This window comes from Erpetoichthys calabaricus, chromosome 8 (assembly GCF_900747795.2).
Source record: "Erpetoichthys calabaricus chromosome 8, fErpCal1.3, whole genome shotgun sequence".
Taxonomy (NCBI): domain Eukaryota; kingdom Metazoa; phylum Chordata; class Cladistia; order Polypteriformes; family Polypteridae; genus Erpetoichthys; species Erpetoichthys calabaricus.
The window spans coordinates 57,233,466-57,248,256 of NC_041401.2; the positions used below are offsets into that span (position 1 = coordinate 57,233,466).

Here is a 14,791-nt window from a genome sequence, read left to right on the forward strand (position 1 = left end):
AGGGAGTACTTTGACATTGACTATGTAAAATGAAACTGCTCTAAGTTGTATAACAAAGTTTTTTGTTTTAAACAATTCTGGGAATTTTTGGGTTCCCCCTTGTATAAAATCAAAAGGTACAATAAATTAAATCAAAGTCTTCTGTTATTGATTATGTTATTCTTGACCATTTAATCCTGGCAGCAATTGCCTTTGAAAAATGTTTATAATCAATCCTGTAATTATACACAGTAACTGTCTTGTTTAAATTCTACCAGGTCAGTAAAAAAGAAGCCAACAAAGTTCAAGACAGCACTAGAGATCAGTCTGCAGCAGGTACGGTTTCTGCTACACCTAACATTATTAAAAGCTCTCTGTTGATAACAAGTGGCACTAAAGTTTTATCTGTTACATTCATAACCTCTTATCCATGGGTAAGATTTGCTACATTTTATAATTATGCGTACAGAAAAGTGTTCAAAGGCATAACTTTGAGCTTAGCAAAAACGTGGGACATTTATTTTCAAATTGTTGTTAAGCTAGCAGAGGATTCTCATTCTTAATGTGTAGTGTAAAAGACCTACTGAAGCAGCTAGCCCCCAAAACTTGAGCGTTATTTTCAAGTCTGTGACAACTGCTTTCTCTATTTGGCAGTGGACTGACACCCTGTCTAGGCTTGTTTTCCCACCTCATGTCTAGTGATGCTGGCATAAGCTTCTCGTTGTGATTCTGGATTGAATAAAGTCGCTTTACGCTTATCTTCACTTCTTCATGAAGCATTTGGTTTAATGATTTAGTCTCCTTTGTAAAGGACTGTCCAATTTCTGCTTCTGTGTATCTAACGTGGTCTTTTGTCAGAACCCCAAAGCACAGTCTGTGCCCCCACTCTTAGAATACATTAATGTACATGTTGTAATGTATTTTTTCCCATAAAGGTTTGTATACTAAATTGCTTTTTTAATTTTCTACTAGAATAATTCATTATTGGATTGCATTTGCTTGCATGTCTTGTTGTTAAAAAATCATCTGCTCACAATTGCATTTTTCAAGTTGCAGCTACGCCGTGCCCAACAATCAGTGTAGCTGGATTTCCAATTAGCCTGAAAATTGGAGACATCACAAAAGAAAATGTGGACGCCATTGTGAATTCAACCAACAGCACACTAGATCTTAATTCAGGTAAGCACCCAAAAGAATATTAGAGGTAAAAAGTAAGACCAAAAATATCCTGCTATACTCACATTGTCCCTGGGTACTTTAGTCATTGTGTCTAAGTTAGTTTGCTAGTTCTCAATTTTAAGCTTTTAGTTGTTGACAAACATGCTACAGTAACTAATGACTGATACTGGTGAGTGGGATGTTTGTTATTTTCATTTTTCAAATATGTGAAATAATGGATGACATGACATTCAGTCAGGTTTTGTTTGCAGTGTGCTGCACGCAGTAGATGAGAGTTGGCATGTCCGTCACAGAAAGTTGCATTAAGTGGTGAGGCCTGGCCTTATGATGCAGTCCGAAAACTCAAATTTGATGTGATTGTTCACCCCCTTTAGGTGCGTTTCACTGTGTCTGCAACAATTCAGCTCAGGTGAATGAAAAACGCTCCTCAGCGCTCAGCTACAGAGGGATTAAAGTCTGGGAGAATTATAAACATATACTACTATATATCATTCCTAAAAACCTTACTTTTATAAAACTGATTATTTGATAATAAGCATCTGACATCTGTTACACCCTGAAGCTGTCTGTGAAAGGTCCTCAGTGGACATAATGGAGTCTTGACCACGGATGATTGTGTTGCCTGAAAATAGCAGTCTATAAACGCAGGCCTCCATTAAGTAGTAGTTAATAGACATATGTGAATCACATATACCAGTTAAAAGGGTAAAAATGTATCAGAACTCACGAAGACACTTGCGTTTAGCCAGGATGGATTGATTTCCCTTACTGGCTAAGAGGCCAATATCATTTATGGACAATAGAAATCTGCCTCCCAGGACCATTTATTCTCCCGTTGTGCAGAGTGTCGGTATTCTTCTGGTGGAACTCTCATTTTGAAACCTGTGGTACTGTATGGGTGTAGTAGCTCCAACTAGCAGCCCCTGTTGGGGTCCATGAGTACAGGAGGGAGCTGCCAGGGGAAGACTCCCTGTTATGTTGAGGTTCTATCTGCCCCTGAAGTGCTTTCTGAACCAGACGTTCTCCCAATTCCAGGTTGAAAAGGGTCCCCCGACCTTAGCTAGATAATTGAAGTTGAGAGCGGAGGAGGACAGCACTCACTTGGAGAGGAGAATGAGAACTGGGGAGTCATGGTTGGTTTTGTATCTGTTGTGGATTCTGCATATTCTGGGGTGCTTTTGCTTTATAAGAATGGTACTTCACTGAATAAAAAGGGCTGTGTGTTGTGGAATATAAGTGAAGGGACGTTATGCTCAGACTATATAATGCACTAGTAAGACTGCGTCTGGAGTACTGTGTTCATTTCTCATCATCAAGATACAAGAAAGACATAGCAGCACTTGAAGCTGTGCAAAGGAGAGCAACCGTGTGCATCCCAGACTTAAGGACATTTCCTACTGTAACAGACTCGGAGAATTAAAATGATTTAGTATCGAGCAGAGAAGATTGTGTGGGGACCTAATCCAGGTATTTAAAACCCGCAAATGCATTGCTAAAGCAGATCCAGCAAACATTCTTTCGTCTTCAGGGTGAATCACATATTCGAGGACATCAGTGGAAATTAAGAGGAAGTGCATTTAAAACAGGAAGCTCTTCTTTACATAGATAGATAGATAGATACTTTATTAATCCCACTTTATGCAGACAGTTGTGGGACTCTGGAGCAAACTAGTAAGACGTGTAGTTGAAGCCGAAACCTTGACAACCTTAGCTATTAGCTAAGCAAATGGGCTTGATGAACTCGATTGGTCTCCTCTCATTTTTCAAATTTTCTTATGTTTCTGTGTTTCTTATTTATGTTGGTCAGTTGTGTCTGGGGTTTGGGGGAGTGAGATGTTCCTTATCTGCCACCGACATCATTTACATTATTTTATTGAAGGTGCTGGTTTGAATTTTCAGCTTTTGCAATTTGTAATGTCATCCAGAATTTGAATATGAGGAAAGAACTACTATTGCCATTATAAAGATATCACAATCTAATCCCCATGTTACTTCCCGCACCAGTAAAAGTCATTAACTATGTTGCTTTTAATAAATGAAAATCAAAAACTGCTAATTCTAGCAACAGAAGTGCTAAATTAGCAATAGACGAACATGCATGCTAATTCTGGAATCTTCTGATCTTACTAATCAGTGGGCGCAAACAAAATGCCAGCAGTGGTCTCTTTGTAGAAGTGAGTCAAAAACACGAGTGTGAAATTATTACAAACACCGAGCTGCAGTAACCCTGGATACTTGGCAAGCGGAAGCACACATACAGGAGCTCTTCAAAGTCAAGTTGCTAGTCTATCTATAATGCTTAACCTTATTGATTAAATAAAAAGTAAAACATTTCACAATCTTGGGGAACCCACAAAACCTTATGGGGTTGAAGCTTGCCCACCTTGGTTACAATATTGTATTATAATCAGTTTTATTTCAGGTTTTGTTATATCGACTTGCGTCCTTCAAAGGATATACAGAGCCGTACTTCTTTTGCTTTGAACGCAGGTGTTTCTGGAGCCATCCTGAAAGCTGCCGGAAGTGCTGTTAAAGTTGAGTGCAAGACGCTGGGTAAGTGAAAACTCTGAAAAATCTGAATGGCGAGGTTTCAATGTGTCTCTGTACTGGTAATTAAGGTTAGGAATTTCAGAAGTAATGTGAAACACCAGATATAGCAAAGGGAATGAGAGGAACTTGAGGAGAATTCACCGTAGATCACAGCCAAGTGAAAGGTCATTGAGCAGAATGCATGATGTGAAGCTTTGTAAATAATAAGGACAACCACTGAAATAATTCTTATGTAACATTCTTAGGCTGGTATGTTGGAGCACCTTGCATTCTTGGTCTGTAATTATAGGATTTCTTGTTCGTTTTCAAAAAGCTTCTCGTTCTATCGAGTCATGGTCACTGACGAAACCTGAACTTGTCCCTCATACTCTGACTGTCCTGTTAGGCGCTCAACCTGCTGATGGGGTGGTTTGTACTGGTGGTGGAAACCTCAGCTGTAAGCACATCGTCCAGATGGTTGGCCCAACTACAGCAGCTGGAATTACCTCATCTGTGGAAAAGGTTCTGGAAGAGTGTGCAAAAAAGAACTTAACTAGCGTTTCCTTCCCAGCAATTGGAACAGGTAAAATTTAAACAAGATGCTGCATTTTCTCCTGTACCAGTTGTGGGGCAGCCCAGAATATCCTCTGTCTCTTTCTGTTTTAACCTTCTATAGCAAGCGGAGTTAACATTTAGAGACAGGTCAAAATAAATTTCTGATAACTTAAAATGTAGTTAAAATGTCCGAAACTCCTTTAGATTCCTGAAAATCTGTTCCTTTATATTTTAAGATCTCTGCAACACATTATCTCAAAATTTCAGTACATCTAAAATACATTTTCAGATATCGCAAAATAACTGCTTGTGCATTTCAAGATCTTTCAAACTGAGATATTTCCAAATCACTTCCTGTAAAATTCACTATTTTTTAGTGGTTCTTCTCATTTATTTTTTGATGTCTTGAAATGCATTGGAGACCCCTCAAAATGTGGAGTCATTTGGAGATATCTTGAAGTGTATTCCAGATATCTGATAATGGACAGGAATCTATTTTGAGATATCTGGAATAGCAGAAAATGAAATTCAAATATCTTAAAATAAGTTCATGTCTTTTTAAAGATACCTTAAAATGTATTTGAGATATCTTGAAATCCATTTTGAGATATCTGAAATGGAGCAGAGAACGATTCTAAGATATCACAAAAAGAATTTGAGATGTCTAAAAATGTATTATATTTTATTTATAGTATCTGAAATGTGAGTCAATATGAAGATATCAGAAATGTGATTTCTTGATTACACACCCAGAGATCTTCAAATAACATCCAGGCCATTTTGAGATATCTGAAACGCATTTTGAGTGATGTCCGATACATTTCTTACTATCGCTTCCTGCCCCTATCTACAGTGCATTTTAAGATATCTCAAAATAAGCTAAGGATTATTTCAAGATATTTGACAGTTATCTGGAAGTCCCGATAAAAACATGAAGGCCATTTTACAGAATATCTTGAGTTGCATTTGCGATTTCTCAGAATGCCTACAGGCTCTATTTCAGATATTTCAAAATGCATCAGAACTTTATTTCAAGATGCCTTGAATTGCATTTGACATACAATATCTTGAATTGCATCTGAGCTGTCTCAAAATATCATTTTGCGATCTCTTGAGATCTATTTGAGATATCTTAAGATGCATTTTAGGTCTAAAAATGGATAATCTGTTATTTATTTTAAGAATAACTAACCTCCATTTCCAGATATCTTAAAGTGCATTTTGAGATATTGCTAAAAGTTAATTCGGCTTGTTATAATCGTGTCTCTTTACCTTTTTGTGAAATCATCATCCTGTCTGTCCCTTCTCTATACTTGTAACAAATTCACTGCTTTGTCATCGTGTGCTTTAATCCACTTTTATTGTTTCTCTAAATATTTTATAATCTCTAGGACCCAAGTTGTATTTCAGAAGCTTGATATCAGACGGACTCGGCATTGCTTGATTTTAAAAGTAACAGAATGGCCGTTGCTCTTTGCCAGTTTGTTGGTTTTGTACTGCAATTATTTTCTACTGATTTTGTTACTGATTGCTGTTTCTGGTAGCCTTTTGTATTATGCCTATTGTGCCCTATTTATTTATTTATTTTCAGACTGTTTGTAAAATGATGAAGTATTGGATTTTGTTTAGAAGTTTGACTGTTTTGATGGTGCTAGTTCAAGAAGGACTGGAGAGCAGCTTTAAATCCTTTCCTCCTTTTTTTTCCTCTAGGTAAAGGGAATATTGCACCTTTAGACTCCATTGAAGCGTTTCTAAAGGCAACGGAAAATTATTTTACAAAATCACCTTCCACAAGCCTCAAATCTGTGGCAATTGTCGCATTTGAGCAAAAAATCTATGACTCTTTTAAGGAATATTTTAGTCAACAAATCCAGCAGTCAAGCGGAACAACCCAGGTATGTTTATTCATATAAAATGTCAACTTCCTTAACTTACTTATTATGAAAGAAATGTTCAAAAATGGTTCTGACAATGTCTAGAAGAGGCAAATGTAAAAGTTACTTTGGGCTGTGTAGTAGTTACTCTTCAATGAGTCCGCGGCTCTTTGAAACTCAGCACAGGTTTACATGGAGTTGAATTGAGGCTTCAGATTTGTTACCTTTCACAGAATGTCAGTGAAACTGTGTGCAGACTCCAGAGACAACTTATTAAATGTCACGTATGATTTTTTTAATTAAATGCAATAAGCTGCACAGCTGCTTTTGAAAATGCCTGTTTTTTTCCTGACCATGAAGCTGAAGTTTCCTCCTGTTCAGAATTAACTTTCTGCTTATAAGTGAAATAAGAGTCGCAGCAGGGCTGTCTTAATGTATGGGTACAATGGGCAATGGCCGGGGCCCCCCGAAGCATAGGATGCTGTTAAGACGGCCCTGAGAGTCGGGGAGGACAGCAGCACTGCAAGTTGGTCTTTGCTTATCCTGAAAATAACATTAGCTTGTCCCCTCTGTGATAAGAGGTCCATGGCAAAGTGCGAATTTTAAATAAATAATCATGAGTCTCGGAGCGTGCAGGTGCTGGTGACACGCACTGCTCCGAGGCTGATTGGGTAGGGTGCTTGGCTGATCGCACATTCACATGCAAATGTGAATGGGTCAGTTAGTAAAGACAGCACTGGCGCACACAATCGGGGCTATAAAGAGACAATTGGATAAGAAGAAACAAAAAGACAGTCCAGGAGTATAGCTGAAGAAGCAAATGGTCAGGAATAAATGAGATGGCAAGAGCAGCATCAGTGCGTGAGAGAGGAGACAGAGTGACGGGGCTCCGCAAGCAGAGCAAAGAGAATGGTGCGCTGTGGGGTGTCTCTGTTAATCAGTGTAAGAACAGGGATGGTGAACAAACCTCCCAGACATCCTTTACCTTTTGGAAACTAAGAGCACTTATGGACAAAGAATAATCTTCATTTTTTTTTCTATATTAGGTATTGGATCCTCAGAACACCTCTAGACCTCCCACTGTGTCCATTCAAGGTATTATCAGTCATCAAGTTTTGAAAATGTGCCGACAAATGAACCTCACTAACCTGAACAGGAATAAGAGGGTTCAATTTTGTATAAATGGATGGAATGTGCAGTAGTTCAGAGGGTGTAGTAACACAGCCTGCTCGAACTCTGCTTTAAGACAGACAGACAGTAATCAACAGAAGCTGGGACACTTGTGCAAATTGTTTGCTTTAACTTGCAAGGCTTAATTTACTTTCATTGCTGCAGAACATCTGTAGGTTGTTCCATGAAGAAGGCCCATTTGTAACATTCTGAAGTTTCCTTTTTTTCAGTTTTTGCTAACGTAAACTTTAAATTTAAACCCCTGGCAGTTTACTGCTTACCTTTTCACCATTTTAGATCATTGCATTTCAACTAAGTAGGTTTGAAGAAAAACTGAGGTGTTGTAAAACTTTTGACCAGTAGTGTACAGTATATATGTATGTGTATATACTGTATATGGAATGTAATGCAAAGTTGCTTTACTTCATTCAATTTCTCGTTTATTTAAAAAGCTGACATTTGCCAGTATGGTACATTAAGGTCAGTAGGTATCTGCTAAGAAAGGACTTTTCAAAATATTAATAGTCCAGGGTAAACCCACCCAGTAGAAAAAACTAAATACCATATATACTAGAGTATAAGCCGACCCGAATATAAGTCGAGGTACCTAATTTTACCTACAAAAACTGGAAAAACTTATTGACTCAAGTATAAGCCTAGGGTGGGAAATGCAGCAGCTACTGGTAAGTTTCAATAATCAAAATAAATACCAATAAAATTACCATACATTAATTGAGGCATCAGTAGGTTAAATGTTTTTGAGAATTTATTTCAAAGAAAAACAGATAACTAGCTGTGTAAGTGGAGAAGAGGGTCAACAAAAACAATATGGTATCTCGCTTGCGCACGCGCTTCTCTCTCTCTCTCTCTCTCTCGCGTGCGTGCGTGTCTCTCTCTCTCTCTCTCTCTCTCTCCCTCGCGTGCGTGCGTCTCTCTCTCTCTCTCTCTCTCTCTCTCTCGCGTGCGTGCGTCTCTCTCTCTCTCTCTCTCTCGCGTGCGTGTGTCTCTCTCTCTCTCTCTCTCTCTCTCTCTCACACGCGCCTGTGTGTACCTTTACAGCTTTCTGTTGGGTTGGCGGGGGCAGCCAACTCCAAAATAAGCTGAGGGTGAAGTTTTTCAGCACATTTTGGGTGCTGAAAAACTCGGCTTATATTTGAGTATATACGGTACCCCAAAATCTCAAACGCTTTGACTGATTAAATTAAAACTTGGTGATGTTATAGGAAAGAGAAAATTAGCCGACTCTTGTTTTTTTTGTATTTCTCAATATTATTGTTGTAGCGAGTGTGTTATTCTTAGGCACCACATCCTTTTTGCATCTCAGCATAAAGAAATGTGGCTTGCAGTACGTGCAGATAAGCTGCACCAGCACAACACCACTGACCAATCAGAGGCTATAATTGTGTCAAGGATTTTGACTGCCGCTTCACGCAGATGAACAAGAAGCGATGTGAAGTGAAGACTCAAAGCTCAAAGAAGACATGCTTAGCAAGTTGTGTCCTTGTGTAAACACTGTACTCTGTGTTCTGTCAGCTTCTTCCTACTCCTCACAATATGGTATAAGATACGTACAAATTTAGAGAGGGCAGACCTGTTTCTGATGGATTGTCAGGTGTGCTTATATAAATACACTTCAAACAACAGGGTGGGGGACGACGGGCCCTTGGTGGTGAATTACAATGTTCTAGAGAAACAGAATGACCCCTTGGAGGTCACTACACTCGGGTTCACAAAGCTGAAGCAGGGAAGTTCTGGTACGGCATGTCGGCCCACTTGAAGTCCAGGGTACAATGCAAGCTGGGAGCGATGGCATTCCTTGGTCGGTTTAAATGCTTGCACAGCTCAGTAAAGGGGTCCCCCACAGACAGAACATAGAGGAGGTGGACATTGTACTTGCAGTAGTTCACTGTTATTTCTTTTCACCTGTTTTTATCGGTACAGTGCATAAATGTTCAATTCATTGGACGGGCCATGTACTGTACATGTGCAGCCTCGAAACATCAGTGCTGTATGTGATAAGTTAAAGTAAAGCACGATTCAGTTTATATTGCTTTTGATCTAAGCCCTCCAAAACTTTGTAACAGTAGAAGATTACACTGAAATCTGACTCAAGCTACCATTTTTACAGAATATGCTTCAGGATGAAATTTATATTTATACCTAACCAGCCGCATTAAAAAAAAACAAACAAACAACCTCACACTGTTCCATTGCATTCAAACTGGTGTGGTGCTGAGGTGTCACCCGTTACATGGCTGCACTTGGGCAAATATTGTATCTGTAAAGCTACTCTGTTAGTTTCACAGTACTGCTGATACATCAGATTAACCGACACCACTATAACTGATGCCCACTCTCTCAGGAAATGTCCCAGCCAAGGCCAGGCAACACAGCTAGTCGAAGTGTGTTACGTATGTATGTGTGTATGTGTAATCAATCAAAATTAACATCTTTAAAATGAAAACTTCTTTAATTGAATAAGTAAGGATAAAATGAGAAAGTGGTTCAATGTACCACAGACAACCGTGAAGTGTTGGGGTCCCTGGTGGCAAACCCCATACACTGTAATTCAAACAAAAGGCGAGTTATAAACGCATTAAAAAAGAAAAGAAAAAAGCCTTTGCAGATGTGAGTCTCAAAGTTGGCTGTTTCAAGATTCCGCTGATAAGGACTTCCGACAGGAAGAGGTGGGTTCAAGTGGGCAGATACTAGAAGTTACGTCAATCTTCCGATCTGCAGAGGGACGAAGAGAGAAGGTGTTTGTAAACATAGTCATCCTGTGTCATCCATTATCTGAACTTTCAAGCTGCCCTCAGTGTGTCAGTATGTAAATATTTAAACTGTGTAGTGTTTTCTGCATGTATACAATATATTGGTCGCTTTGAAAGCTTAAACATACATCTTCATGTCTTCAGGTTATACTTACTTATTTTCTTTGAAGATAAAACAGATTCAGCATATAAGTGAATATCACATATGCACTGTAAAAATACAGATTACACACAGCAAAAGGCTTTCAAGAGTTAAAAGTTCAATTTAGATTCCTATCCCCCCAATGCTCTTAAATCAAATCGGCATAATTTTGGGTTCTTCTGAGACACACACTTGGACGTACCTTCTGGTGCGTCTGAATGTGCGATCCCAGTTCCCAATGGCTTTCTCTTTCCTTTCATGTGTGGCCTGGTCTGCTCAGCCTGGATGTGAAGGGTTCTTGCTTGCACTCAGAGTTGCAGCAGCCATGCCATGCATTTCCTTCCACAGCATCTATCACTTCAGATAGAGACCTGTGATTTTAGTCTTCTATGCCTGGACTGCACCCTTTACAGTAAAATGGGAAAACATCATGTTTTATGTTCTTGTATTTGTCATTATTGTCTTTTTTTTGGCTGTTGTTAGGTTTTTCATTTTCATTCTGGTGCAGATTTAATTTAATATTAAACCCCATCAGATCAGCGGGTATGCTAGGAGTTTGTGCGTTCAATGCCAAATCCACAGCACCAGTCAGTAAGTTGCCACTCTCTCCATTTGTGTTGTTAGGCCTTCTTCAGGCCTTATCACTGAAAGATTTTGGATTTCCTGAAATTTAGTTTCTGTTTGGTGAACTCCCTAAACAAAACATTTTCAGGATGTATCAAGGTTTACCTTTTGTCTTATAATTAGCCAGTAAACAACATGATTTAGTTTGAATCATATGTAAAACACAGATGCAGTATACACATATTTTAAAATGTAATTAAATGTACTTTAAACTTTTGTTATACATTTTAATAGGGTCTTCATTTCAAGTAAAATTATTATTTGCAATTAATCACAGCAAACCCTCATTATTTAGATGGTTGATGGCCCTTACACGCTGTGCATTATGAAAGTATTCAGACAACCAGTTTGGAATTGGAATGATTTCTTCTTTAGCCTATGAACTTGCTTACATTACTGTGTAATTCTCTCACATCTGAAGACTTGAAGTAGGTCTGAACTCTTCTCCTACACTCCTACTGACTTATATGAGAGAAGGTGGCGAGGCAGCTGCATACTACATATGGTGTCACAAAAAAGGGAAAACCGTGACCAGTCATAGCAAATTATTCTGAATGCACTTGCTCGGTGGTGTCTATTAAAACTGTGTAATGCTTCTTAGTTTGTTGTGAGTTTTGTGCTGCTTTCTAGTAACGAGTCCTTAAGTTTTTATCTCTCCTTGTTTGCCTCCAAGGCTGTCCTATCTTCGCCATTGAAGTGAGAATCTGCAATGTCACTGTGGCTGTAAAGAAAGGAGACCTCACATTGGAGACCGTCCAAGGGATTGTTAACACGACCAACAAGACTTTCAACTCGACCACAGGTAAGAGTTTATCTGTCCTTCATGTGGTTCACCCACAGTTTATCAAATACTGTAAGTGGATTAAATTAAGAATAAAGTAAGAATGATGCTGACAACAACAACAGCACCATTTATTTCCATGGCACATTTTAATACAATAACGTAGCTCAAAGTGCTTTACAAAGGTAACAAAGAGAAAGTTACAAGGAAACAAAACAATTAAGATTAGGCAATAATATTAAAGAATTAAGTAACAACAAAAAAGGTAAGGCCAGATGGCTGGGAGGACAGAAAAAACCAAAAAAAAAATTCCAGTTAGGCTGGAGAAAAAAAAAACAAAACAAAATCTGCAGGGGTTCCAAGGCCAAAAGACCACCCAGCTCCCACATAAATGTTCCTAAATCAGACCTCTTAGTTTTCATGGTTAATATGATAGGATTTGATGAAGTTGGTTTTGTAAATAGACGAGACATCCGCCTTCAGTCTGTCACCTCAGGGGCTGCATGGTGCCTTGATCAGGTGGCGGTAGTGCAGATCACCACCACAGAAGAACCAGAAAAGACAGCAGAGAATAGTGGGGATTAGTACAGGTAGTGAATTCCTGAATAATATGAGAATTCAATGCCCATATAGTCTATCAGGGATACAACTGAAATGTAGCTACGAGAAAGCCAAATTAAAATAATGGATTTTAGTAGTTTTGTAAAATGTTCCACAGTGTTATCCTGGCGAATTTCTGTAGGTAAAGTATTCCAGATTTACTTGCATAACAGCAAAAGGCTGCCTCACCACTTCTTTTAAGTTTGGCTCTTGGAATTATATGCAAACCATTTTTAGAAGATCTAAGGTTAAAACTTGGAGTGTAAGAGGATATAGGAAGGAGCGAGATTATTTAATGCTTTCTTAAACCATTAATAGTATTTTAAAGTCAATTCTGAATAACACAAGTAACCAATGTAACAGCTCTAAAACTGGTGAGATGTGCTCACATTTTCTTTTATCAGCTAAGACTGTGGCTTCTGCATTCTGCACTAATTGTAGGTGATTGATGTTTTTCTTAGGTAGTCCGGTTAGGAGTACATTATGGTAATCTAGCCAACTAAAAACAAAAGCGTGAACTAATTTTTCAGTATCTTGTAAAGTTACAAGAGGTCAAACTTTTCCTGTATTCCTTAAGTGAAAAAATGCAGTCCTAGTTATCTGGTTAATATGCGATTTAAAGTTTAGATCAGATTCAAAGATTACCCCTAATTTCTTTACTTCTGCCTTGATTTTTAAACCTAAGGGGTCGAGTTTATTTCTAATATTCTTACTATTTCCATGTTCACCAATTACTAAGCTTTCTGTTTTCTCCCTATTTAGTTTGAGAAAGTTACTACTCATCCATTCGGAAATACTGCTAAGACATTAGATCAGAGAGCCAAGAGCATCAGGGTCATCAGGCACTATCCTTTATAATAAAATCCCTGTGTGCGTCCAGGTGTCCGTGTGTGTGTGTGTCTTCTGGTGAAGTGCGCATGCGCGGGGAACGGTGCGATGCACAATATTACTGTCAGAGAAAGTTACAGGCGTTTTACGGAAATACAAACTAGTATTACTGCGAGAGGAAATTAAAGGTACACAATACAGTGACTCATATTACAGCCACATACAAGCCAGTATTACTGTCAGAGGAAATTAAAGGCATATTACCGACGCACATGCCTGTATTACCACCAGAGAAAATTAAAGGTATATTATGGACGTACAAGACAGTATTACTGTCACAGAAAATTAAAGACATACAATACACAGCGGCAGCCCACGAAGAGCGGTCAGCTCAGCAAGTAAACATCAACAAAAGAAAGGCTAAAAGACAAAGAAAAATACGACCAACAAAAAGAATGAGGTCAAGGTCCCTTGCCATTTAATATAGACTGTTTCTACTAATGTTTATGCACTACTGTTCGAGCGCCCGTTATTGTAACGGGCTTAATGACTAGTAGATAAATAAAGCTGTGTGTCATCTGCATAGCTGTGGTAGCTCACCCTGTGCTTTGATATAATCTGACCTAATGGAAGCATGTAGACTGAAAAGAGCAGCAGACGCAGAGTAGATCCTTGTGGCATACCATATACAATATCATGTATCCAGGAATAATTCTTTGCATTTATATAGCGCTTTTCTCACTACTCAAAGCGCTCAGCAATTGCAGGTTAAGGACCTTGCTGAAGGGCCCAACAGAGCAGAGTCCCTATTGGCATTTACGGGATTCGAACCGGCAACCTTCCGATTGCCAATGCAGATCCCTAGCCTCAGAGCCACCACTCCGCCATAGGAAACACAATCCCCACATTTAACAGAGAATTTTCTACCTTTTAAGTACGACTGAAACCAGTTCAAGATGCTGTCAGAGAGGCCCACCCACTGTCTGAGGCCATTTATATGAATACTGTGGTCTATGGTGTCAAAAGCTGTACTCGAGTATAAGAGATTAAGAACAGATATATATCCTAAACCTGGTTTTAAAACCTGACTGAAACTTGTCAAGAATAAAATGTTGAATCAAGTAATCATTTAGCTGCTTAATAATTGCATTTTCTAGAATTTTACTTAAGAAAGGCAAGTTAGGAATTGGTCTAAAATTGTTGAAAACAGAGAGGTCGAGATTATTTTTCTTGAGCAGTGGTTTAACAATTGCAGTCTTTAGACAGTCAGGGAAGAGTCCCGTATCTAATAATGGACAAAAATAAAGCAAAAGCTCCACAGGTTTCACTAATAGTATTTAGCAAGCATCCCATTGAGTGAGCTGGGTTTAAAAGATGATCAATAGTTGAGAGAATAAAACTTTTGGATTATCAGCATTTTCATTTGTAATTTTAGTGAAATAGGACGTCCTCTCAAGGAAGACTGCATTGTTCTGTTCTATTCTATGCTATTCAGTTTGTGTTTTTTCCCCAATTTACACTCGGCTCTACGGCATGTTCTCTTTGAATCAAACACTCTTTGGGCCTTCCAAGGTATAATAGTACTGGAAGATTTCTTAACGGTCTTTTCAGGGGCCAATATGTCAACTGCAGCTCACACCTTAGCATAAAAATTCTCCACCTTACTATTAACACTGTCAGCTCTATTGAGGTAAGCACTATAATCTGATTTGATTATTTAAAATATTAGCAAACATTGAAGCTACATATGTTTCAAAAT

General features: G+C 38.6%; 1 protein-coding gene across 2 annotated transcripts in view; it reads left to right on the forward strand.

The window, feature by feature from the left end:
• Positions 1 to 14,791, forward strand: part of parp14rs3 (poly(ADP-ribose) polymerase family member 14-related sequence 3) — a 72,209-nt gene that overhangs the window by 26,406 nt on the left and 31,012 nt on the right. The window contains exons 8-14 of one of the 2 annotated variants that reach the window (XM_028806542.2): positions 258 to 315; positions 1,030 to 1,158; positions 3,649 to 3,711; positions 4,094 to 4,270; positions 5,953 to 6,137; positions 7,163 to 7,211; positions 11,497 to 11,625. In XM_028806542.2, the coding sequence (XP_028662375.2) occupies positions 258 to 315; positions 1,030 to 1,158; positions 3,649 to 3,711; positions 4,094 to 4,270; positions 5,953 to 6,137; positions 7,163 to 7,211; positions 11,497 to 11,625 (790 nt within the window). The remainder of the gene's footprint in view (positions 1 to 257; positions 316 to 1,029; positions 1,159 to 3,648; positions 3,712 to 4,093; positions 4,271 to 5,952; positions 6,138 to 7,162; positions 7,212 to 11,496; positions 11,626 to 14,791) is intronic. The other variant, XM_028806543.2, reaches the window with a different exon arrangement.